We start from the raw sequence: 24,813 nt of genomic DNA, 5'->3' as shown, positions 1-24,813 counted from the left end.
TGCTGGCCGAGTACTGGGGTGCCTGCCACCCACAGGGGAGGCCTGGATGGTGTTCCAGGCTCCTGTCTTCAGCTTTGAGCACCTGGCAAGTGAAGCCCCCTCTCTCTCTTTCCCTCTCTCTCCCCACCCACACTACTCCACCACTCTTTTTTTTTAATTTCTTTATTTTTATTGGAAAGGCAAATCTTCAGAGAGAAGGAGAGACAGAAAGATCTTTCATCCACTAGTTTACTCCTAAGTGGCTGTAACAGCCAGAGCTGAGCTGACCTGAAGCCAGGAGTCAAGAGCCTCCTCCAGGCCTCCTACACAGGTACAGGATCCCAAGGTTTTGGCCCTTCTTCCACTGCCTTCCCAGGCCACAAGCAGGGAGCCAGGTGGGAAGTGGAGCAGCCAAGACACAAACCGGTGCCCGTATAGGATGCTGACACCTGCAAGATGAGGATTTAGCCATTGAGCCATCACACCAGGCTCCCATCACTCTGACTTTCAAATAAATAAATCTTGAATCATATGCACAACACACACACAAACACACACACAATGAGACACAGCTTCACACCTAGTAGGCTGACTAGGAAAAGCCTCCAAACCAAAAAGCAACAAACAAACATTGGCAAGGAGAGGGAGACGTTGGGACTCGCATACCCAGCTGGTGGAAATGTCAGATGAGAGGCGCTGCAGAAAGCAATCTGACAGTTTCCTAAAAATGTAAGTGTGCTCTTATCACGCGACCCGTCATTCCATTCCCAGGCATTCAGCCAGCAAAAGCTTCACCCACGGCTGAAGTCACAGACTGGAAATAGCTGACGTGTCCACTGACAGGTGAACTCAAGGGGTGACATTTCACTGTAATGGAAAAGGGAAGCAATGGGCAGGTCGGAGCTGCCTGGGCCAGTCCCCAGGCTGAAACGATGTGGGGTCATCCCCGCTGCCTAGTGCCAGCTCCTCCGGGTCCTAGGATATCACCTGTGGCGGTCACTTAGGGATGGGCATGGGGTGAGGAGGGCACTGGATGGGGATAAGCAGGAGGGCACTCTCTGAGGGCCAGGAAATGTCCTGTCTTCATCAGGCAGTACCCTTCTGGGCAGCATGTTGTGTGAGCATGCAGGTGTGGGATACACAGATGTACGCATTTGCTGAAAGTGAAGCCAATCACTCCTCAGCCATGTGAGTCACTGTGTGTAAATCAGACCCTCGGGGACCAGGGCTGTGGCACCTGTAGTGCCAACATCCCAGAGTATACTGGTTCATGTTTGGGCGGCTCCGCTTCCTATCCAGCTCTCTGCTGATGACCTGGGAAAGCAGTGGAGGATGGCTCAGAGTTTGGATTCCTGCACCCATGTGCGAGACTTGGAAGAACTTCTGGCTCCTGGCTTTGCATCAGCTCAGCTCCAGCCGCTGCAGCCACTTGGGGAGTGAACCAGTGGATGGGAAGATCTTTCTCTGTCTCTCCTTCACTCTCTGAAAAATCTGCCTTTCCAATAAAAATAAATAGATCTTTTTTTTTTAATCAAACCCTCATTGTAAAGGTTTTTTTAATTTTCAGCTTCATTGAAAAGCAGGGAGACATTGTCCAGTGGTTCATTCTCCAGTGCCAGCCAGAGGCCCAGAGCGCCTTCCAGAGTTTCCACGTTGGGGCCAGGGACCCAAGTATTTGAACCTTCCACGTGGGCAAGTGCTGGGACCCCAGCCCTGGTCCTCTGAAGGGGGATTCCTGGGTGTCCTCACTGTTGTGCCAAACGCCCAGAACCCTAGAATGAAGAGAAGTGACCCACTGGCCCTGGTGTCCCGCGATTCTCCCAGCAGCCGGGACAAAGGAAGACCCCGCAGTCACCTGGCAGGGCCAGGTCCCCCTCGGGCCAGCTCGGTGGGGCCTAGGGCAGCTGGAGGCCTTGAGAACACAGCACCCCACCACCAGCAGCAGCAGCCACCACAGGGAACCTGTGTTGTCAAGGACGACCCAGGCCCTGCTTCCCTAGCCAAGCAGCAGCGCATGGGGTTGGGGGGAGGTGCTGGATCCGATGTGCCTAGGGACACATCCCTCGCCAGCTGCCGTCATGCTTCTAAAAGCCCCGGGACCAGGACAACAGTTGGCTTGAAGAGGCAGAGGCCCCTGATGGAGCCGGCGCTGGGGAGCAGACAGGCCCTGTGCGTGTGTCCGTTCGTGCGGGCGCGACAGCCATTTGCCATTGTCCCTGTGGCCTTCAGCCCGCTGCTCTCTCCCCAGTGAAGTGGCCGCCACACAAAGGCCCCCCGCCTGGTGACTCGCAGCCTGGTGATGTCTCAGATGCTGCTGTGCCCGGACTGATGTGGTAATGGGAAGGCATGGGCTTGGGAGGTGGGAGGGAGAGTCCAGTGCAGGGAAGGATGAGGGAGTGAAGCAAGGGAGGAGAGCGGAAGGAGTGCCCTCCGGAAGTCCTCCAAAAGCCATCTGGGATCAGATTCAGGCTCCAGGGACAGTGAGGTGTCTCTCACAGTCAGGGGAGGAGGAAGGCCACGCAGTCTTGCTGTTCTGATAGCAGCCTGACCTGGGTGCTCTCTCCCACTGTGCTGGCACAAGAGTGCGAGGGGCTGCCCACTGCCGCGTCCAAGGCCGGCCTCAGATGGACAGACTTCAGGGCCTCTGCACTGCGGGGACAGTCGCTCACACTCTGCGACAAGCTAGCAGTAGCTGCAAGCCAAGGTCATGCCGACATCTTATTTTTGCTGCTTCCTTACAAACATGCTTAAGGGAGTTGTGCTGTGGCACAGCAGGTTAAATCTGTAAGCCCTGCATCCCACAGGAGCACCCTTGGAGCCCCAGTTACTCCACTTCTGATCCAGCTCCCTGCTAGCGTGCCTAGGAAAGCAGCAAAACATGGCCCCAGGGCTTGGGCCCTGCTACCCACATGGTCTATCCGAATGGTGTGCCAGGTCCTGGTTTCACCTTGACCTAGCTCAGCTGTTCACTTGCAGAGTGATCCATCAGATGGGATAGCTCCCACTCACACACACACACTCTCCCTCTCTCTCCCTTTCTGTTTCTCTTCCTTCCTCTCCATAAGTTTGCCTTTCAAAAAATAGAATGAACTGTAGGACACCGATGTGGAGTTGAGTTCCTGACCCCGAGTCCTAGCACGCAGCGCAGGGTTGTGTGGCAGCAGCCAGTCTGACTGCCAACCAGGAGGGAAAGGGCAATAGTTGCCAGTGCCTGGCACCTGGCGCCTGAGCACTCCAGAAAGCATTGTTCAGCTGCGCAAGGCCACGCCGGCTCCCAGCAGTCACTCCACTTCTACTCAGCAGACACGTTCCACCATGAGGCAGACACAGGTAGCGTAGCAGATGCTGGCACTCTGTGTTTCAGAAGCTTGTGTTCCAACAGGAGAGCGGAAGGGAAGTCCGTGACCAAACGCACCCTCATTGCAAAGTGTGAGAAACCTCACACTGTTAGGGGGTGGAGGGGATGATACAACCTCAGGGATGCGAATACATACTGAAGCAATGGGAAGCCCTAGGAAGAGTAGAAATCTCTGCCAGGCAGGAAGTATAATCGGATCCCCAAGTTTGTCTTTGCAGTGAGCGATATGAACCCAGTCTTAAGGCTGACTCAGTGTGAAGCATCCATTTGAGAAGGATGCCAAGGAAGAGTCGGTGAAAGTCGACTGCTTTTAAAATGAGCAAATTAAACGCTAGCAGGGTTGGGCACGTGGTGCGTGACTTAAGAGACTGCCTAGAGTTCCTGCATCCCAAAGCAGAGCGCCTCCTACCTGCGTCCTGTCACTGCACACCCTGGGAGGCTTCAGGTGAGGACTCAAACCAACCTTGTGTTGCCTGGATGGAGCTCCAGGACCCTGGCTTCAGCCTGGCCCAGCCCTGCCTGTTGTGGGCATATGGGGAGTGAATTGGCAGATGGAAGATTGGTCTTCGTTGCACTCGCTTCCTTTTTCAAAAAAAGGGACTTTCTGAATGGGTGCTCCTGTGACTACCCACCGGGCTCCCAGGCTAAGTTGGTGATGATCACCCAGGCTTGGCACTCCCCAGGGCTGAGTGTTTCTGGGAGGTCCTGGGGGTCAGAACGACAGGGACAGGCTCATTCTAGTCACCGTTGATTCCACAAGCACTCGCAAGCACTGGGCCTGGGGAGTCAGGTGTGTGTACTTTCTGAAAGTGAGGAGAGACACTTTTCCCCATCTAGGGAGCCAGGTTGGGGTTGATTCTTGTCATCATAAAGGTCTGGCCAAGGGCAGGTGATTTCCCTGCTCTGTACCTAAACCTTTGCTTTACCCTAGGGTTCAGTCTGGTGACCACAATCCCTGACACTAGGCCGGCCCTGCCCCCTGGTGGCAATGCTGTGCAATGCCATCTGGGAAAGCTTGCATAAAACTGAGGACAGGTTGACCATGGTCCCTACCCACACGTTGGAAGACAAGACAGGCAGGAATCAGAAGGGCCACAGATCCTCCCTACGTTGGGTGATCCTGGAGTTCTCAGCCCCATTTCTGCTCCCGATCAACTTCCTTTATCCCATGAGGGGGTTAGGAACCCCAGGCACTGCCTAGAACAGCATGGGCAGCACCCTGCTGTGTCTCTTACATCCTGGTTGTTTTTATTCTGCAGGTCCTGGCCTTTCACTCCATAGCACACCCTATGCTGCCACCTGGTCCTCAGAAAAATCTCTACTGCCAGCTCCATGGCCTGGGGAGAGTGTCTCCAGCCAGCCGCCTCTCCCTTGGACCAGGAGGAGACACAGAGAAGCGTCTGGTCTCTTTGGAAGCCAGGTGAGGCTGAGAGGTGATCCCAATGGGACTCCTGCGTGGTTTTAGCTTTCTCCACATCCTATGTCCCAGATTCCTGGACGTTCTGGATGGGAAGGCAGGACGCCCCCTGCCACCTGTCACCTGGGCACTGGGGACACAAAGGTGAGACGCACAGGCAGAGCCTGGTGCCTGCTGGGGCACACAATCTAGTGGGGAGGTGGCCATCCGACCCCAGTACTCACTGCCCCGAGGACATCTCCCCCAAGCTAAGATCTCAAGGTTGCCTAAGAGCCATTGAGGGGCCAGCACTGTGGCGCTTCATGTTAAGCCCCCGTCTTTAGTGCCAGCATGCCATCTAGGCATGAACTTGAGTCCCAGCTGCTCCACTTCTGATCCATCTCCCTGCTTATGTACCTGGGAAGATGGTCCAAGTGTTTGGCCCCTGCACCTACACAGGACATCCAGGAGAAACTCTTGGCTTCGAAGTGGCCCAGCACTAGCCGTTGCAGCTATTTGCAGAGTGAACCAGCTGATGGAAAATCCATCTCTCCTTCTCTCTCCAGCCCTCCTCCTCTCTCTGTAACTCTGCCCTTCAAATAATAAAGTGGAAAAAAAAGAACCATCAAGCCTGGTGGTGATAACAGGCAAGGTATAGGTGCACCTGAGCGGGATGGCAGAGGGGCAGGGGGCAGGGGATGGCCAGCTGGTCTTGCAGTATCTGCAGGACAGTTAGGAGGCTGGGATGCCCCCTCTGTGCAACGGTGAGTCGCTGCGGGGCTGCAGGCATTGGGGTGACATCTTTTAGAAAAAGCACCAAGGACAAACTGCCGAGTACTTCATTTATCATCAGAGGCACAACAGGCTTCTAACGTGGGAAGGGAGTGAACAGGTGGAAGATTTTTCTTAAACAATAGCCTGATACAAATGTTGCATTTCCTGGAGTTTGCCTAAGCCTTTGCTGAGTGGGCATCGCCCCTCCTGGTACAGACAGTTAAGCTATCTCTTGGGGAACCCACATCCCTTGTCCAGTGCCTAGTTGAGTCCCAGCACACTGCAGGAGGCAGTAGTTGAGAGCCACGTGGCCGACCTGGAACGAGTTCTTGTGTCCCAGCCTATGGCCTGGCCCAACTCTATTCATTGTGCTCATTTGGGGAGCAAGACAGCAGATGGAAGCTCACTTGCTCACGCGCTCTCTCTCTAGGCCTCTCCTCTCTCTGAAACTCTGCCTTTACAATAAAATAAATGAATCATTTTTAATCTAAATATAAAACTGGAATCATGGAGGTATGAGAACACAAGAGGGGGGCGGTTACTGAGTTGTAAACATGTGCGACTCCCTTAGGCAAAAACGCATACAGACAAGAGGCAGATTGAGGAAAACGTTTGCCACAAGTCAGAGACGACATGCCCATGTCCTTTCCCCCAGAGAATGCCCAGAAATCAGTAAGGCACAGGCAATGAGCTTGCTGGAGAGAACTGACCAGGCAGAGCCACGGCGGATGGACATTGGTGAAGCAGGTGCAGTCACAGGTGGGCTGAACTCCTATTTTTTGAATGCACAGAAGGCAAGACGCCCCTTGTTGATGCATCAAACTGAGACGAAAATGGGCAGGTGTGTGTGAGGGCACCCAGAAACAGCAGATCATTGGAGGACATGGCCAGCAGCTGAGCCAACAAGACACCACTCAGCAACAGCGAACAGTGTCACCCCTGGTTGCGTGCAACCGAGGCCGTCTGCAAGGATGGATTTCCAGGTGGCGTTATGTGTGGAAAAACCAAACATGGACCCAGGACCCACCATGCTGGGCAATGGCACTGGAACACTCCTGTGTCCCTGACCTTTTCCGTGACTGGCCTGCTGCCCCATGGCCCTAGGAACTCCTTGGCCTTCCTTGTCCTACAAGCTCTCAGGTGACCCACTGGCAGTTTCCCAGTAAAGGGCCAGCCAGGAGATATGTTAAACTTTGTATCCAGTCTCTGCCACACCCAGCCACAGAACAATCACAGCTATGTTACCATTAAGCTGCCTTTACAGGACAGGTAGGGGTTGGATTGCAGCACCCCACAAAGCAGGTTGATATCTTGTATCTCATGACCTTCTGCAGAAATCAAGTTCAGTCAAGGTCTCTGGTCATTCCATCAAGGGTTGTGTGGGGCAGTTGGATTAAGACGCCATTTGCTGGACCCAGCGGCATGGCCTAGCGGCTAAAGTCCTCGCCTTGAAAGCCCCGGGATCCCATATAGGCACCGGTTCTAATCCCGGCAGCTCCACTTCCCATCCAGCTCCCTGCTTGTGGCCTGGGAAAGCAGTCGAGGACGGCCCAAAGCCTTGGGACCCTGCACCCGCGTGGGAGACCCAGAAGAGGTTCCTGGTTCCCGGCATCGGATCGGGGTGCACCAGCCCGTTGTGGCTCACTTGGGGAGTGAATCATCGGACGGAAGATCTTCAGATCTTCCTCTCTGTCTCTCCTCCTCTCTGTATATCTGACTTTGTAATAAAAATAAATCTTTAAAAAAAAAAAAAAAGACGCCATTTGCAGTGCTAGCTTCCCGTATCAGAGGACTGGCCGCTCCATTTCTGTTGCAGCTCACTGCTACCATGCCTGGGAAGGTAGGGGACAATGGGACAAGTCCTTGAGCCCCTGACACATCAGTGAGAAACTAGAATTGGAGCGCCTGGCTTCAGCTTACCCAAGTCTTGGCTGTTGCAGCCATTTGAGGAGATGAACCAGCAAAGCTTTTTTCTCTAATATTCTGCCTTTCCAATAAAAATAAATACATCTTTTTTTTAATTGGAAAGGCAGATACATAGAGAGAGGAGGAGAGACAGAGAGGAAAATCTTTCGTCCGATGGTGTACTCCCCACGTGACCTCAACGGCTGGTACAGCACTGGGCTCAATAAATACATCTTTGAAAAAAAAAGTCAGGGCTTGGCAGTGTGGCCTAGCGGCTAAAGTCCTCACCTTGAAGGCGCTGGGATCCTATATGGGCGCCGGTTCTAATCCCAGCAGCTCCACTTCCCATCCAGCTCCCTGCTTATGGCCTGGGAAAGCAGTCGAGGACAGCCCAAAGTCTTGGGACCCTGCACCCGTGTGGGAGACCTGGAAGAAGTTCCTGGTTCCTGGCTTTGGATCGGCGCAGCACCAGCTGTTGTGGTCACTTGGGGAGTGCATCATCGGACGGAAGAGCTTCCTCTCTGTATATCTGACTTTGTAATAAAAATAAATAAATCTTTTTTGTTTAAAAAAAAAGTTCATTATGGTGGGCCTGAGTCCAACACGAGAAGGGGGTGATTTTGTCCTGAATCCACACAGAGAGGATATCACGCAGAGATGCTCAAGGAAGATGGCCAGGAGCCGATCCGGACTCCCAAGCCTCCAGCAGCTGAGACAACATCTCATCCGTGGCAGCAGTTCCAACAGATGAGCATGAGGTGGCCATTCTGAGCTCTGAGGCGCTCCCCAGGGGCTCCGCTGTTCTCTGGCTGAATCAGCCCAGCAGGAGCAGAGAGCCGGGTACGGCAGCTAACAGCCCCAGGAACATGGAGCAGAACACGGCACGCAGAGTGGAAGGCATGATGACTAGGCCAGCAGACATTTGCAGGCTAGGGCTCTGTGTTGGTAGTGGAGAAACGGTGAGCAGAGACGGGCAGAGCCCAAGGGAGGAGGGGCAGAGAGTGGAGACATGGGCCTGCATCCTGACTGCCCCCCTGCAGCCAGGTCCTGTGCCCAGCTTGATGTTGGCAGCCAGTGTGAAGTTCTGAGCCAGGTAGTCAGACCAGCCATCCTGGGCAGGTAAAGGAAGAAGGTGGAGGAGGTATCAGTCCCACGTTTTCCATCCAAGTAGAGCCCTCCTGCTGTACTTCTGCTCTAGGGATCCCTCAGAAAGAAGGAAGGGAGTTGGCCTAGAGCCAGCAGGGGGCCACACACCTGGACCCCTAAGGTTGGAGCTCACTGGCCGGGCACATTCCACATGGGTGCCAATTTGAGTCCTGGCTGCTCCTCTTCCCATCCAGCTCCCTGCTAATGTGCCTGGGAAAGCAGCAGAGGATGGCCCAGGTACTTGGACCCCTGCACCCACATGGGAGACCTTGATAAAGCTCCTGGCTCCTGGCTTCAGCCTGCTCCAGCCCCAGCCCCAGCTTTTGCAGTCATTTAGGCAAAGGCTCAATAGATGGAAGATCTCTCTCTAAAACTGTGCCTTGCAAATCAATAAATATTTACAAACGGACCCAGTGCAGTAGCCTAGTGGCTAAAGTCCTCACCCTGCATGCACCAGGATCCCATATGGGTGCCAGGTCATGTCCCAGTTGCTCTACTTTCCAATAAAAATAAAATAAATATTTAAAAATATTTATAAAAGACAAAAGCCAGAATTACAACTCTGATCTGTTCACTCTGCTTGGCTACACTGCACTCCTTGCACAATCAATATCCAGGACTTTTTTTTTTTTTTTTTTAAGAAACCATTTATTGGGCCCGGCGGCGTGTGACCTAGCGGCTAAAGTCCTCGCCTTGAAAGCCCCGGGATCCCATATGGGCACTGATCGTATCCCTGGCGGGCCCCACTTCCCATCCAGCTCACTGCTTGTGGCCTGGGAAAGCAACTGAGGATGGCCCAAATGCTTTGGGACCCTGCACCCATGTGGGAGACCTAGAGGAGGTTCCTGGCTCCTGGCCCCGGATCGGTGCAGCACCGGCTGTTGCGCTCAGTTGGGGAGTGAATCATCGGACAGAAGATCTTCCTCTCTGTCTCTCCTCCTCTCTGCATATCTGACTTTGTAATAAAATAAATAAATCTTCAAACAAAAAAAAAGAAACCATTTATTTATTTACTTTAGAGATTTATTTATCTTGGGCCCAGTGCAGTGGCCTAGTGGCTAAAGCTCTCATCTTGAAAGCGCCTGGGATTCCATATGGGATCTAATCCTGGCAGGCTTCCCATCCAGCTCCCTGCTTGTGGCCTGGGAAAGCAGTTGAGGATGGTCCAATGCTTTGGAACCCTGCCACCCGTGTGGAAGACCTGGAGGAAGTTCCTGGCTCCTGGCTTCGGATGGGCTCAGCTCCAGCCGTTGCGCTCACTTGGGGAGTGAATCATCAGACAGAACAACTAACAACTTCCTTTCTGTCTCTCCTCTCTGTATATCTGACTTTGCAATAAAAATAAATAAATCTTAAAAAAAAAAAAAGGCAGAGTTACAGAGATCCCCAACTACTGGTTCACTCCCCAAATGACCACAAAGGCAGGCCAGGGCTGGGTGAGAGCAAAATCAAGCCAGGAGCCTCCAGCCCCATCTGGGTCTCCCACTCGGGTGCAGACCCTCAGGCGCATTATCATGAGCCGAATGGGAAGTGCAGCAGCCAGAGCTGGAACCAGCACTCATAGGGATAATGGTGTTGCAGGCAGTGGCTTGACCAAGCTCTCAGCCACCCAAACAGCTTGTCCCTGCCGCGGTCTCAGCCCAGTCTCTCTGTCTCCTCTCTGAAGCAAGGGTGAGCCACACCCTATTTCCCTCGCTGAGACCCCAGGACCGCCAACCTCGCAGTCACCAAGTCCCTGTGGTAGCAGCCAGGACACGCAGGTGTTAAGAACAAACCCAGGAACGTGCACGATGGGAAGCTGTAGGGTCGCAAGAACCCGAAGGCACTCCCAACTCCCAGACCCTTCCCAACACACAGCCGCAGGTCTGCCTTCCCACCGTGGCCACCGGCCACAGGGCGTGCTGCGCATTTAGTCACACAGCCGCATCCCTGGCCACTCCCACAGGTGCTCCACTGCTGCCCCGCGTCTCCCAGCGTGGCCCCAGGCCATGACAGAACGTTGGGTGGGGGTGCACGGGGTAGAAGTTCCATCAGGCTGCCCTCCCCGTCCCCCCAAAAGCTTTGGGCTCCGCGGCAGCGCCCTCCTGCCTGGTAGGGTCCCATCAGCGAGCCTCAAGGACACATCCCAATCTTCCCCAGGGTCCTTCCTGGCTGGACCGCTCCACCTGCGACCCCGACACGGGGCTGCCCGGGCTCTGTGTGTCCCCTTCCTGGACACGCTTTTTGGGGTGCCGAACCCTGCGGCCCGCGCTCGCGCCCGGCAGTCATGGCTGCGCCCCGGGGAGGCGGGACCTCCCTGGCTTCCCGGAAGCCTCCGGAGGACGGCGCGCGCCGGCGCCGGGCCGCTGCACTCTCGCATCCCGGTTTCGGGGTGTCCAGGGCTGCGAGGGGACAGCAGCCGAGCAGGTAGCCTCAACGCCCAGTCCCCATCCAGCCCAGCCCCGGACACTACAATCCCCAGCACCCTGCCACCAGCGCCACGCTTTTCTCTGCTGCTTTCTGTTCTGTGCTAGGCTGTTGTGTGTGTGTTTTTACAAAATATTACGTAACTATATGCCCATCCGTGGAGGAACATGCTAGAATACGATGCCAGACCTATGCAGGGAAAAGACAAGAAAGCAACCAGGGCACAGACCAAATGATGGATGGAAGATGGACTAGACTGTAGCTATTAAAAACAAGACTGTAATTGGTTCCTCTAAAAATCTCCTGGCCCAAAATGTTTTATTTTGTTTTGTTTTGTTTTAATGTAGATATGTGTGGGTCCGGCAGCGCTGTGCACAGTGGGTTGAGCCCCTGCCTTGGGAACCAGCATCCCCTATGGGTACAGGTTCAAGTCCCTGCCGTGCTCCACTCCTGATCCAGCTCCCTGCTACTGCACCTGGGAACCCAGCAGAGGATGTGTACATAAGGAAAGCAAAGACTCAGGGCAAGAGATTGCTCATCTGTTGGTTTACTCCCAAGTGCTAGAAGCCAGGGACTTCATCCCTTTCTCAGCCCTGGGAGGCGGGGACCCAAGTACAGGAGCCATCACCTGCTCCCTCTCCGGATCTGCATTATTAATAGGAAGCTGGAACTGGAAACAAAGCCAGAGCTTGAACCCAGGCTCTCCAGCTTGGGATGCAGGTGTCCCAAGAAGCATTTCAATAGCCATGCCAAACAAGCATCCCCAAAAGAGATTCCCAAGGACAGTGATGTGGAATGTGGGGAAATGCTACCCGTCCAGTGTTGACAAAAGAACAATGCCTGGTGCGCAGCAAATTCTCCATCAGTGTTAGTTGTTGTTATTGCAAAACGAGATAATAAGGAACTACATGATTTGAAATGAGTAGGGTTGTATAACTAGCATAACGGAAAAAATTGGGGAAATTCCGGCAGCGACTGTCTCTGGGAGTGATGATGACGTGATGTTTATTTTCTCCCTTCTTAAGGGGCTGTAAAATGGACTGCAATTCCAGAAATGGCCATACGGGGGACTCAGCCTCTGGCAGAGACAGGTCCCTTTCAAGTCCCAGCTGCAACCCCCCGGGAAGCAGGGCAGGGCTGACCCATGGCTGTCTTTCCCAGAGCCAGAAGGGAGGCCAGCTAGATGCAGGATCTTTCCACAGAGCAGTGCTGTGGGTCCCCAATCCCTCATCCCCACCTGACCCCATCAGCCAGCAAGCCCCATCCAGTGCACTGATGGGCAGCAGTGGGGGCAGGCCCGAGGCTGGTCTGGTCTTGCACCTGCCCTGGCTCCTACTGATAGTTCCTGTTCCCCAGAGTTCCAGGTAGCAGCAACACAATTTGTGGGGTGAGTCCAAGATTCGAGGAGCCTCCCTCTGCTCCCCCCAACACATGGCTGTCCCTCCAAGGGCTAGGGTTCTTGCCATGGCCCTGCCCATGCATGCCGCCTCTACAGGGAGACCGAGGCAGCTGAGTGCCTTGGGGGTTAGCTAGGCCTGGCTGTCCACCTACTCATGGACCCTCAAAGGCCAGGAGAGGAGGGGCCCTGGATGATGCTCAGGGTTTGCTGCGGCCACGTGGCATCCCCTCACCATACCCCCACCCCACTGCACAGAGCAGCTGATGTCAGCCTGGTAGGCTGTGAGGGGAGGGTGGACTCGGGGCCACAGCCTCACCAGTGACACGACCCCAACCCTTTTGCCTTAACTCGCGGCAGGCAGGGAGCGCCCCATTCCCCACACACACGTGCAGTTTCATACTCAGAAAGCTCTGCTTTTCAAGTTTTTGTAGCAGGGAAGTTTGATGAACTTTTGTGCTGAGAGAAAAGGCTTCAATCTTGGCGACATTCAAGTTAAAGGAACACCAGTGTCCAGATGGGTTTGCTAGCACAGGGAGGCCCCATCTTCCACACTGCTCTCGCTCAGGCTGCCAGGGCAGTGTACCAGGTGGGCGCCTGCGCCATGCATCCCATACTGGCTAGAGTCCTGGCTGTTCCACTTCTGACCCTGTTCCCTGCTAAGGCACCTGGGAAAGCAGAAGTGGCCCAAGTGCTTGGGCCCCTGTGTCCATGTGGGAGACCTGGAAGAAGCTCCTGGCTCTGGCCAAGCCATGGCTGTTACAACCATTTGGGAAGTGAACCAGAGGATGGAAGCTCTCTCTGTCTCTCTCCCTCTCTGTGTAATTCTGCCTTTCAAACAAATAAATAAATCTTTAAATAATTGCTGTTGAAGTGAGACCCTGTAGTCTAGGTGGGACAGCACAACCTTCTAGGGCATGGGAGACCGAGGGGACACAGATGGTCTCTGGGTTGGAGTGAGCTGTCCCAGCTGAGAGCGGTGCTTCTGTAGAAGCCCTGGGTGCGGTGGCCAGCATGCGGAGTGGGTGTAGACTGTGTCCCCACCGCAGCCTGTGCTGTCCTGCGTCAGAGCCACTCATCTCCCAGGAATCTGCTTGAGGCTTCCACTGTGTGCACACAGCTGCCTTACCTAGTACCCTCACCCTAAAAAGAAGAGAATATTTGATGTCATTCATTCGGTTTTAGGCTCGTTTAGGGGAACGAGTCCTATCAATTTGAAAAGATTTCTTTTTATTGAAAAGGCAGACTTACAAAGAAAAGAAAAGAAAGAGAAAAACATCCTCCATTCACTAGGTCACTTCCCATGTGGCTACAATGGCCGGAGCCACATTGATCCGAAGCCAGGAGCCCCTTCTGTATCTCCCTTTCAGATGCAGGGTCCCCAGGCTTTGGCCCTTCCTCTGTTGCGTTCCCAGGCTGAAAGCAGGGAAGTAGAGCAATGGGGACACAAACTGGTGTCCATATGGGATTCTGGCACTTACAGGGAGAGGATGACCCATTTGAGCCACCGTAAGGCCCTGATCGCATTTCAGCCCATTCTTCTCTCTGTGACGTGCAGCTGCCCTCGTGGTGGGCAGGAGCTGGCTTGGAGGCATGACTACGACTGTGGAGCTTAACTCCCTGTCCCAGGTAACAACCCCCTAGCCACGGCGCCCTGTTGTGCCCCTCAGTCCATGCAGGATGTTGAATGATTCACCTGCCACGGCTGGAAACACTGGGGGCTGTCCAATGCCAGAGCTGGGCTCTCCTACAACCCTAGGGCCGCAGGTCCAGCCTGTGTACACGGTGAGTGCTTAATAAATCTCTCTCAGAATAAAACACATTAGAAAACAATTTTTGAAACATTCTTGCTCAATGACACACAGCGGGGGGGGAGGGGCACAGTGCCTCTGCAGGGACACCCACCTCCCCACATGCCCTGGGTGATACAGTGTGGCTGCCAGCCCAGGGGCCCCAGCATGAAGACACATAAACTCAGGTCTTGCCACAGTGGGCCCACAGCACCCAGCACAGAGGGTGGTGGGAAGTGGTCCAGGTAAGGCAAAGATTGGAAGCAGCAAACAGCCTGTTGTTGTTCGGGGACCGGCCACCAGCGGGGCTGGAGTGGGGCTGCCTGAGGGGCCTGCTGGTAGGGCTGTCATATCATGGGGACAGAGACCAGTTAGGGGGCAGAGGACCAGTACTTGAGCAGTGATGTCGAGCCAGCGGAAGAGCTTGGTGGAGACTGTCACAGGAGGGGCCTGCCAGGGTGTTGGGCCAGAGGCACTGAGGTGCAGAGCACTGGGAGTGGGCAGGGTGGGCACTCAGAATCTGTTGGCTCCCACCAGAGACACCTGTCCCACACCCGAGTGAGGAAGGAGGGCAGGACCTGGAAGGCAGTGGAAACAGACCCAAAAGCCGCCCTGGACAGCAGCCAGCCAGGGATACAGAGGCTGTGGGCAGGGCTCCCCGGAGCTGCAGATGAAGGCAGAGCTTGAAGACAGCAGGGCCACCAGAGGGCTGTAAACGGGGTGCTGGGGGTGGGGCAGAGAGCCGCAGCTGGAGGGGCGGTACCTGGAGGGGGCGGTGCCTAGAGGGGGTGGTGCTTCCTCTGGTGCTTTCCAAGGTGTGCCCTGACAGGAAGCAGGATGGGAAGCAGAGCTGAGCCCTATGTCCAAGCAGTCCAAGCAGTCTGGTGTGGGCTTTGTGCACTCCACACAGTGCTTCCAACTTGCACCAAATGCCTGACTTGGGCCAAGGCAGAAAGCAAGTTTTGGGGGCAGTACCAGGAGACAGTTCTGAAGCTCCCACCCTTTGGATGAGACTTTCTTGTGACTCTGCCTGCAATCTGTGCTTTCGCCTCATTCAGCACTCCCCCAATTGTCCAGGCCCCTGCCCTGGCCTTGCTTCCCGTTTCCTCTGTTGCCCTGGAGATGGGGGGGTGTTTCTGAGCACCCTACTCCCCACCAGTTTCTTTCCTAGCCCAGGAGCTAGGCAGGACCCAGACCCCTCACTTCCCAACTTCCTTGGCTGCTGCCCAGGCCTTCCTGCACCTGTCTCCCACCTCTCTGTCACCAATCAAAAGCCAACAAGCCAATGGCCCCTGGAGTGGCTCTCAGCACCAAATGACACCCAGCCCCGCCCCTTTCATCTGAGCCTTGCAGCCAGTCAGCTACAGTCCAAGTTCCACCAGCAGCCTTCCTCCTGGGAAGCCAGCTGGCAAAATTCCTTGTCCACATCATGCTGCTTTGCGCTAGGTGACTCCTGGTGTCTCAGAAACCAGTCCTGCGTGGCCTTCCCACCAGTCCAGGACACCCGTGCTGCCGTTGTTTCTTGCTATTTTTGACAGGGGAGCAGAGAAAGATCACTGATTCACTCCCCAAATGGCTACAATGGCCAGGACTGGCCAGGCTGAAGCCAGGAGCCTCTTCCGGTCTCCCATATGGCTGCAGGGACCCAAGGCCTTGGGCTGTCTGCTGCCGTTTTCCCAGGAGGTTAAGCAGGAAGCTGGGTCAGAGCAGCCAGGACGGAAGTTGGCATGCACGTGGGATGCCGATGTTACACTCTTCACACTGCCAGTTCCTATTATTACTATGGTTTTAATGTGGTTCGCCTCTGCAAGACTTAGGTTGAACTCCGACTGCTGGGCCCGGTGTGGTGACCTAGCACCTAAAGCCCTCGCCTTGAACGAACCCAGGATCCCATATGGCCACCGGTTCTAATCCCGGTGACCCTGCTTCCCATCCAGCTCCCTGCTTGTGGCTTGGGAAAGCAGTCAAGGGCGGCCCAAAGCCTTGGAACCCTGCACCGACCTGGGAGAGCTGAAAGAGGCTCTTGGCTGGTTACTTGGGGAGTAATTCATTGGATGGAAGATCTTTTTCCCTGCCTCTCCTCCTCTCTCTATATCTGACTTTGCAGTTAAAAATAAACAAATCTTTTAAAAAATAATAATAAAAAGAGTTGCTTGGGGCTGAGAGTAGGTTAGTGTTTTCCTGTGTGTGTGGGCCAAGAGGCCACCCCTATTGGCCTCCATGGGCCCCTGGTTGTCCTGCTGGGCTACACTGGGGTGGTGGCTGGAGTCTCTTGGCTTTGGCTCCCCTGCCTGCAGCCAGCAACCCTCCCAGGTAAATGGCCCAGCCTCAGTGTGCTCTTCTCTGATGGTCCAGCTGAAACCACCTCCCTGAAGCCAGCAGGCAGTAAGCACGTATCACCCAAGCTCATGGGAATCAATTTATTAAAAAAAAATTTTATGTGAACTATAAAGGAAAAAGACAAACCATGAAGATGGCTATTGAAGCTCTCTTTAGATCTTTTTATTTTTATAAAGATTTATTTTATTTTTTTTAAAGATTTATTTTATTTTTATTACAAAGTCAGATATACTGAGAGGAGGAGAGATAGAGAAGAAGTGGAGCTGCCAGGATTAGAACCAGCGGCCATATGGGATCAAGGCGAGGACCTTGGCCACTAGGCCACGCTGCCGAGCCCAAGATTTATTTATTTTTATTACAAAGTCAGATATACAGAGAGGCGCAGAGACAGAGAGGAAGATCTTCCTTCCGATGATTCACTCCCCAAGTGACCACGATGGCCAGTACTGAGCTGATCCAAAGCCTGGAACCTCTCTTTCGATCTAAAATAATTAACAGGCAGCAGGAAAATGGCATGCAACTGTTAGAAGACAGTTCTCAGGCCCGGCGGCGTGGCCTAGCGGCTGAAGTCCTCTCCTTGAACGCACCACGATCCCATACGGGCACTGGCTCGTATCCCTGGCGACCCCACTTCCCATCCAGCTCCCTGCTTGTGGCCTGGGAAAGCAGTCGAGGACGGCCCAAAGCCTTGGGACCCTGCACCCGCGTGGGAGACCCGGAGGAGGTTTCAGGTTCCCGGCTTCGTATCAGCGCAGCACTGGCTGTTGTGGCTCACTTGGGGAGTGAATCATCGGACGGAGGATCTTCCTCTCTCTCTCCTCCTCTCTGTATATCTCACTTTGTAATAAAAATAAATCTTAAAAAATAAGTTCTCCATCAATGGTGATAAAAGTGCAGAGACAGCGGGGACAATGTGCCCTGGTCACTTTGTGCAGAGCCTGCTGCAACTGGAGGGTCCCCCACCCACCCCGCCCCGGGCACCAGCATCTACCCTCAAGATTCCTCCAGTGCTGCCTGGGAGGTGGTGTGGCCTGAGCACGCTCACTCTAGGGTGGAAAAGCAGCCTAGGGCATCCCTCCCTGGAACTCCAGGACACCTAGGATGGGGAAACCCTGGGTGTGGGATGTTTTGGGGGAACCAGCCAGATAATGTCAGTGATGACGAGCCAGGGGTGGGTGGCAGGGTCACCAGGACAAAGGCCTGTGTGTAGGAGGGTGTCTGTGGGGCACGAGGCTCTCCATCCACTATCCACCCTGCAGGCAGTTCTGAGGGTACCCAAGGAACCCCAGCATCACCACCAGATGGCTGCCCAGCACCAGTCACCCTCCCTGTCCGGCCTCACTGTGACACGCAACTCTACCACTGCTGGCTGAGGTGTTAAAAGATCTCCTCGAGACGCTCAGCAAAGCCTGGCTCTCCTCCCCCACTCCCACCTGTGTGGAACTTTCCAGAACAATCCCAGCCCTGTGAGTACACCTTGTCAGCATGTTATTTTCTGGTCCTACCTCCTCTAGGATAGATGCCGAAATTTATCCCAGGGGTGCCCTGGACAACACCTCCATCTGCTGGCTGCTTTCCTGTTTGCCCCACTAGGAGGGGACCAGCCTCCAAGATCAAGATCCTTCTCCAGCCCTACCCTCTGGATTTGAAGAGCCCTGAGTAGAATGCGTCCTCCTTGCAGCCCAGTCTCCCAGCAACTTCCCCTGGAGCCTAAGGTCACCAGGTTGATCACCCTAGTCAGCCCTCATGTGGTGGCATCCTAAGCGAGGGTCCTGAGCTTGTGTGGCCCACAGGCTGGCACCTGCCTGCTTAGATACCTGAGCCCTGCCAAGGGGGCTGTCTAGTGGAGGGTGGGGTGAACAGGAAATGGGGGGGGAAGGGAAGGAGGCGCAAGACAAAAGGACATTGTGATGGTGCTTTTTTCCGGTTTTTCTTTTTGCACAAAAACAGTCCATTTATTCAAGTGTTGTCCAGCACAAGTACATTAGAAAGGAGCTTTTATTATATTTTTCTGGGCACAAAAAAAAAAAAAAACAAAAAAACAACAAAAAAAAAACCTGTGATGAAGGCGGAACTGACAGACTCTACATTGGCTGTACGCATTGACCTCTTTAATTATTTCATCAACAGCTATGTCACGAGCATCACTTACACAGATACAAGGGGGCACCAGCGGGCGGGGCGGGGACCCGCGCGGGGGGGCCCTGGTCCAGCCCCCCTCCCTGGATGGCCCAGAACCAGACTGTGAAATGTACATTATTATTGTCAATAAATAGAGAAGCAACCCTAAAAAAAAAAAAATACAGTGGTGAAAGGATGCCGGAACCAGGAAGAACAAGAGAAAAAAAAAGGGGGGGGGGTGAAAGGAGGAACTTAAGATAGAGGGGGCTGGGGGTGGGCAGGGCAAGTCTGGAGGGGGGCCGGGGTGGGCAGGGCAAGTCTGGAAGGTCCTGCATTTAGCTGCGTGGAATGTGGAGTAAGTGCTCTGCCACCAGGGGTCAAAGCAAAATCATCTGTAACAGTAAAAGTATTACCAAATCAGCTACGGAGTTTATTCTTCAGTATGAATACATGATTTCCCACAAATAAGTAAGCACCCGCTACTTCAATGCCTCAGCTAAAACACATGAAATCGCTCATTTAGTTTTCAAGTACAAAGTTAAAATGCCTTTTTTTTAATAATAATATATCAGAGTAAAATAATAGTCTCTTTTAAACTCCACTACGAGAAAACAAAACAAACAGTCATTGTCCAGACAGCAGACTTAATTTAACAATATATATTTTTAATAAAATGTTTTAGCACCTTGTTGAGTCACCTCCTCCCTCTGCGTATTCTAAGGAATTTCAGTGTTTGTGTCTGTCAGATTCTAGGGCTGTGCAACCAAATTGGTCTGCAAAGGGGAACTGGGATGAGGGGGCTGCTGTAGGCCACTGCTCATGTCCTTGGACGCCGGCTGGAGGCCACCAATGGGAACCACTCTCCCACAGGAGGGGCAGGGGAGGGGAATCTTCCAGTTACCAGAGTTTGAGAGGCCAGGGGCTTCCAGGCGGGAAGTGAGTCCCCAGCCTGAGCTGGCGGAAGGGCCAAGTCACAGTTAGCTAAAGGCCCTGTGTTCCTGATCTGTTGACTAGATTCTCCCTGCTCCAAAACGCCACTGCTGGGGACCCAGACAGGCCACCCGAGGGCTGCAGAGACTGGGTCTCTGCAGCACACAGGCCCAAGGCCCAAGGCCCCAGACTTCCCTAACCACAGCACAGTTGAAGCTCAGGCCACAGCGGGGCAGGCATCCTGCTGCAAGCAGCCTGGGCCCCTTCCTCCCCGGAAGCTGCCACGTACAGCAAATCCCTGACTTGGCTGGGAGCAGACACAATGGTTTGGTCCTCTGGTACCCTGCTCCGGGCTACCCCCTTCTGAACTCATTTTCCATTCCCTGCCTAATGCAGGATCCCAAAGGTCAACTTAAGCATTACCCTCCACTCACAAGTAAGCTAAAGAAACCTGATGACACCTGGGCACCATCCAGCCCTAGAAACCGAGGGGTAGCCCTGCCTTCATACTCTGGCTCTCACCAGGCCCTTGGCCTTGCTGGCCCTGACAGAGAACACAGGGGTCTCCTTGGAGCCCCACCCACAGCCTCTAAACCACACCAGAGACACAGCACCTCTGACCAACAGCAGCCCCAGGGGCTCGGAACAGCTTCCAAGATCTACTCTCAAGATGCCAACATCACCAGATCTGTAAACACCCATGCTGGCGCTTTTGCCAGAACAGTTTCCAGGCTATTGAGTCGGTCTTTTCTGCGGGGGCAGTACCGGGCACTCCCATGCAGTGGCTGAGACCTGCAGGCCAGCAGAATCATGAGCTGGGCCTACCTGGCCCAGCCCACACCTGAGCATGTCTACCTGCCAGCCACATCCAGGCTTGGTTCCATAGGGGAGGCCCCATGGTTCTCATGATGGGTATCTGCTCAGCAGCAGGATGCACAATACACAGGACTAAGGCGCTGGGGTTGAGTGCCAGGCAGCTGGCCACCTCTGACCACCACCCGCCACTGCTTATTTACTGCTGCATCAACTGCACGGTCTTGTGTGGAAGGGGGTCAGCTTGGAGCCCACATGGGCTCAGTGGCCACCTGTTGCAAATGAGAGCCCTCCTAAGGCAGGGCTGGGCTGGGCTCCCTGGCCCTGGTATGAGCACCTGGCGGACTCTTTGGCACCATACCCCACTTGACACCTGTGGTGGGGGGAAAACTCCAAAGCCCTGGTTTCCAGGGAGAAACAGGTCTGTTCTTTGGGATTCTTTCTGGGCCTGACGGTGCCTCCAGCAGGTGCAGTGTCACCACCTCACCGGGGACCCCCTTCAAAGCTCTGTGCACTCAAACGAAGCTCCCCATGGTTTAACAACGTCCCAGCTGAACCACACTGGCACGTTCCCAAGATCCCCCTAACATATACCAAGGTCAACCATGAGGCCAAGCCCACAGTTTGGGCTGTTAGAAAAGCTGGTGATTGTGACCTCTTGTTCCTGCAAGGGGGACCTTCACCCTCGAGGAAAGGGATATAGTCTGGGGCTTTGTCAGGTGCTCTCCAGTAGCCATGAGGTTCCCATCTTAGGCAAGCAGGCATCCACACTACTATCCTGAGGTCCCACATGTTTGGCCAGGTTACTGGGAAAGGCCAGTTCTCAGAAATGCTGGGCAGAGGGCTCTGGAGCACCAGGAGCACTGAAAGAGGCCCACCAAGACTCTGTCCTGGCACTGGGGCTAAGAAGCCCTTAGCCAGCAGGGGAGGGAGCACCTGGACTGCCTGTGGGCAGCCCTCCTCCCCAACCTGCCCTTCTGGGGTAGTGCTGGTGGGCTCCAGTCCAGGAAAATGGAGGTGGAGGTCAGCTGGAATAAGGACAAGGTGAGCACCAGTTAGCACGGGCCTTCCCCGCTCCAGGTCACTGCAGCACCGTGATGGGCCTGGTCACCTCCTGCTGGGCCAGCAGAGCAGGCAGCAGCGTTTGACTTCAGCCATTCACCTGTGCAGGAAATGAGCTGACTGGGGTTCTGGGCTAAGCATCCCACAGGGAAGGGAGAGGCCATCAGCTATGGGCAAGCCCGGGCCATGAGCAGGGATTCAGCTTGATTTTCATATTATTAATTTGCTTGAATCACAAAGCATGGTTCACAGTCCCATTTGTTTCCCAATGGAAGCCCCACAGCCAAGACAGACTAGGATGTCAATTGGATTTTGAATGGGGAGAATAGGTAGGGGGAGGTGAGGGCTGACTTGACTGGTGCCTAAAGTTGCAGGTCAGTATCACAGGTTGCTAACAGAAGAAATCTTTTGACATCACCAGGGGCAAAAGAGATAGAACACTACCTGTTAGAGGAGAGCACCTGCTAAAATATATCCTCCTCCTGTTCCTTTCAGCACCTAGCAACTTCTGGGAGTGACCATCTTCCTGCAACCAGGGCAACAGAGATAAAGAGCTGTGCGGCTGACCACACGGAGCCTGACTGTGGGGGTGGGAGAGCTGCACTGCCCCTGGCCTGTCAACAAGCAGGCCCCATGGACTTCAGCTTCCTGTGCACATGCCCGGAACTGACTGCCACACCAAGCCTGCTTCCCCTACCCCACTCCCTAGTATTTCTTATATGTGACCCTATCTATGTACTTATATAGCGCCTATCACCATAGGCCATCTTTCTAGGGATGCAGACCAGGGACCATGTGCTTTGCAGCACACCTCCCAGTCCTGACGGTCCCAGGAGGTGCCGCCCACCCCTCCCATTATAAAATATATATCTCTATATGCCACATATCTACACCCCAGCCACCCAGGCAAGCGCCACCCATTGGGCCCTCGCCCAGGAGCCTTCCTACTGCCGCCACCACCACCACCAGGCTGCCTGCCTCAGTAGGAAGCGGGACAATGTCCCTTGAGCACTTGGGGCTCCAGTGCTGCTGCCTCCCACTAAGGGCACAGACCAAGTACTAGAAAAGAAATACACACCATTCCAGTCACACATGCGCGCACACACATACACACACGGAGAGAGCCGGCTGGGTCTCCCTCCAGCCCTGACACACCTGACCCAGAGGAGGGGAAGTAGAAGAGAAGCACGAGGAGCCGCGAGGCAGCCCTCGATGCGCCGGGCGGCCCACCTGGCCCGAGGGGCGCAGAGCCAGGGCACCCGAACCGCCGACTTAGAAGCACCCTGCTCCCCACACCTTGGCTTGAAACCTGAAGGGAAGGGTGTTGGGGGGTTTTTGTCTTCTAAAGAAAATCTGAAAACATAGTGATAACCAGAACCATAAGCATAATAACAAGAATAAAGATGTCATTAGCCTCCCAGTATAAAACTGCAGCCTGCAGAGATGACCAAAAACATCACGTTCCAGGGTACACGGCCACCTTGTGCGCGGGGCGCCGGATGGTGGGGCCTCATAAAAGAACACACAAGAGGCGACTTAGACGGGAAGCACCAGTGCGCGTTGTATGTTTTTTTATTTGCTCCAGGTGGGGACCTGAACGGTCACTTGCCCACACTCTAGATCCTTTCTGATCCCACGGCAAAAAGCCCTTGGCTTGGCTGCAGTGGGATAGTGGGCAGGAAGACTCCAGTCTGGGGAGTCTCTTTTAAAAAAAAAAAAACGTAAAAAAAAGGAAAAAAAGCTTATTGCATGGGTGGGTCTGGATGAATTCCACACTCGACTTTCCCTGGTCCCCACCGCCTCACCTTCCCCACCCCCTCACCCCAGTTTCTATTTTGGCAGGGAGAAGTGGGAGGACAGGGCTCCACAGTTCTCCTCCTTCACCTCGTTAAAAATGAAGGTTGTGGGGGGGTGCAGGATAAAGCCCAGCAAGCTGCACCCTCTCTCCTCCACCCGTGGTTAGATCCCTTTGCACATAAGGCAATGCGGAAGCTGATGTTTTTACTCATCTCGCTGTGTGAGAGCACCATTTTGAAGTCGGGTTGTACAGTAGTTGACAGTACCTTTTATATATATATATCTCATATCTATCGTATATATATAAACTGTAAACAAGAGGTAACAGCGGCTTCTGGAAACTGATTTGCTTCAAGGTCTCCTGTGTGGTAGGCACCTGAAATACTGTAGAAAAGGGTCTGGTGTGGTGTTCGTGTCCCCCTACCCCCTGGCTGGGTCCTGTTCTGCGTGACCAGGAATGGTGCTGGCAGGCAGCTCAGTGGCTGGAAGGGAATCCGGCTGCCTGAGTGTCTCTATTTTCTGTCCCTGCTTGTGCTCCTATCTGATCAGGCTAGAGACAACAAAGGAAAAGAAAAAGATATATAGTAAAAAAACAAAAACAAAAAAAACAAACCAAAATTTCCCAATATATAGATTTCTATAGAATTTCCTTTCCCCCCTCTCCCACCTTTCCTCTGCAAGGTATCTTTACTCTTGTTGTGGTTAGATTTTTGCTGCAATAACCTTGTTTCAGTTACAGCAAGAAACAAAACCCAAACAAACAGAAATCCCCTCTGAAAAGAGCAGAAAACAAAAGGGTTGACCCCCCAAATGGGAGGGGGAGCAGAGAGGAAAGGGAGGGAGGGGTGTTGGTTTTGCTTTTAAATAGGACTGAAGATTAACATCGAGAAATCAGGAGATGACGTCCACCCTTCTCACTCGGCAAAGCCCTCCGGCATTTCCGCCTCTGTGGTTTTGTTCTAAATTCCTTTTTCTCTTCTGGGTGCTGATACTTCTCTCCATCCTCACGTTCTTGGTGTTATATTGTGTTTGGTGGTTTCTGTTGTTTGTCTGACTTTGTGTCACTACCTCAGTTTGCCCCTGTGTCCCTTACACACAAGCAAAATATTCCTTCAGCGGAGCGAAGAGGTGGCGGATGACTGGCACGCTCCACGACCGGCCCAGCAGTCTCTGCCTCGCCAAGCGGCTCATGTTGGAGACGTCGGTGTAGTGGACAGGGAAGCCGAACACCCTATGGGCCAAGAGGCAGGAAGGCACTGTGAGTGCTGGACAGAGTGGGTACACTCCCATTCACACCCCCTACATCCCGCCCCACTCCACCCTGTTCTGCATAGTCTTCTGTCCTCCCTAACCATCCACACCAGGCCCAGACCACAACACCAGGCATTGCACTAGCGGCCAGCTGTATAGGTCATAATGTGACTCCTGCCTGGGGAGCCCCAATGCAGTGAAGACAAAGTCAGGGCTCCCAAAGATGCCTCCAGGACCCCCTCATGGTGTCCCTTCCCCAGTTCTGGACCCAGGAAGGGCATCTCAAAGCTGCCTTAAATGCGCATCACTAGTAGCTTAGCAGAGAATGTTTGAGTAGGGGACGGAACTC

General features: G+C 54.0%; 1 protein-coding gene across 5 annotated transcripts in view; it reads right to left on the bottom strand.

Moving 5' to 3' along the window:
* Positions 1–22,952: 22,952 nt before the first annotated feature.
* Positions 22,953–24,813, bottom strand: part of DNMT3A (DNA methyltransferase 3 alpha) — a 69,576-nt gene continuing 67,715 nt past the window's right edge. For all 5 annotated transcript variants that reach the window (XM_058668186.1, XM_058668187.1, XM_058668188.1 and 2 more), the window contains one exon: positions 22,953–24,444. In XM_058668186.1, coding sequence (XP_058524169.1) covers positions 24,303–24,444 — 142 coding nt within the window. In that variant the 3' untranslated portion in view covers positions 22,953–24,302. The remainder of the gene's footprint in view (positions 24,445–24,813) is intronic.

Source organism: Ochotona princeps, chromosome 8 (assembly GCF_030435755.1).
Source record: "Ochotona princeps isolate mOchPri1 chromosome 8, mOchPri1.hap1, whole genome shotgun sequence".
NCBI lineage: Eukaryota > Metazoa > Chordata > Mammalia > Lagomorpha > Ochotonidae > Ochotona > Ochotona princeps.
The sequence above is the reverse complement of the archived record's forward strand: the minus strand, read 5'-3'. Positions and strand labels throughout refer to the sequence as shown.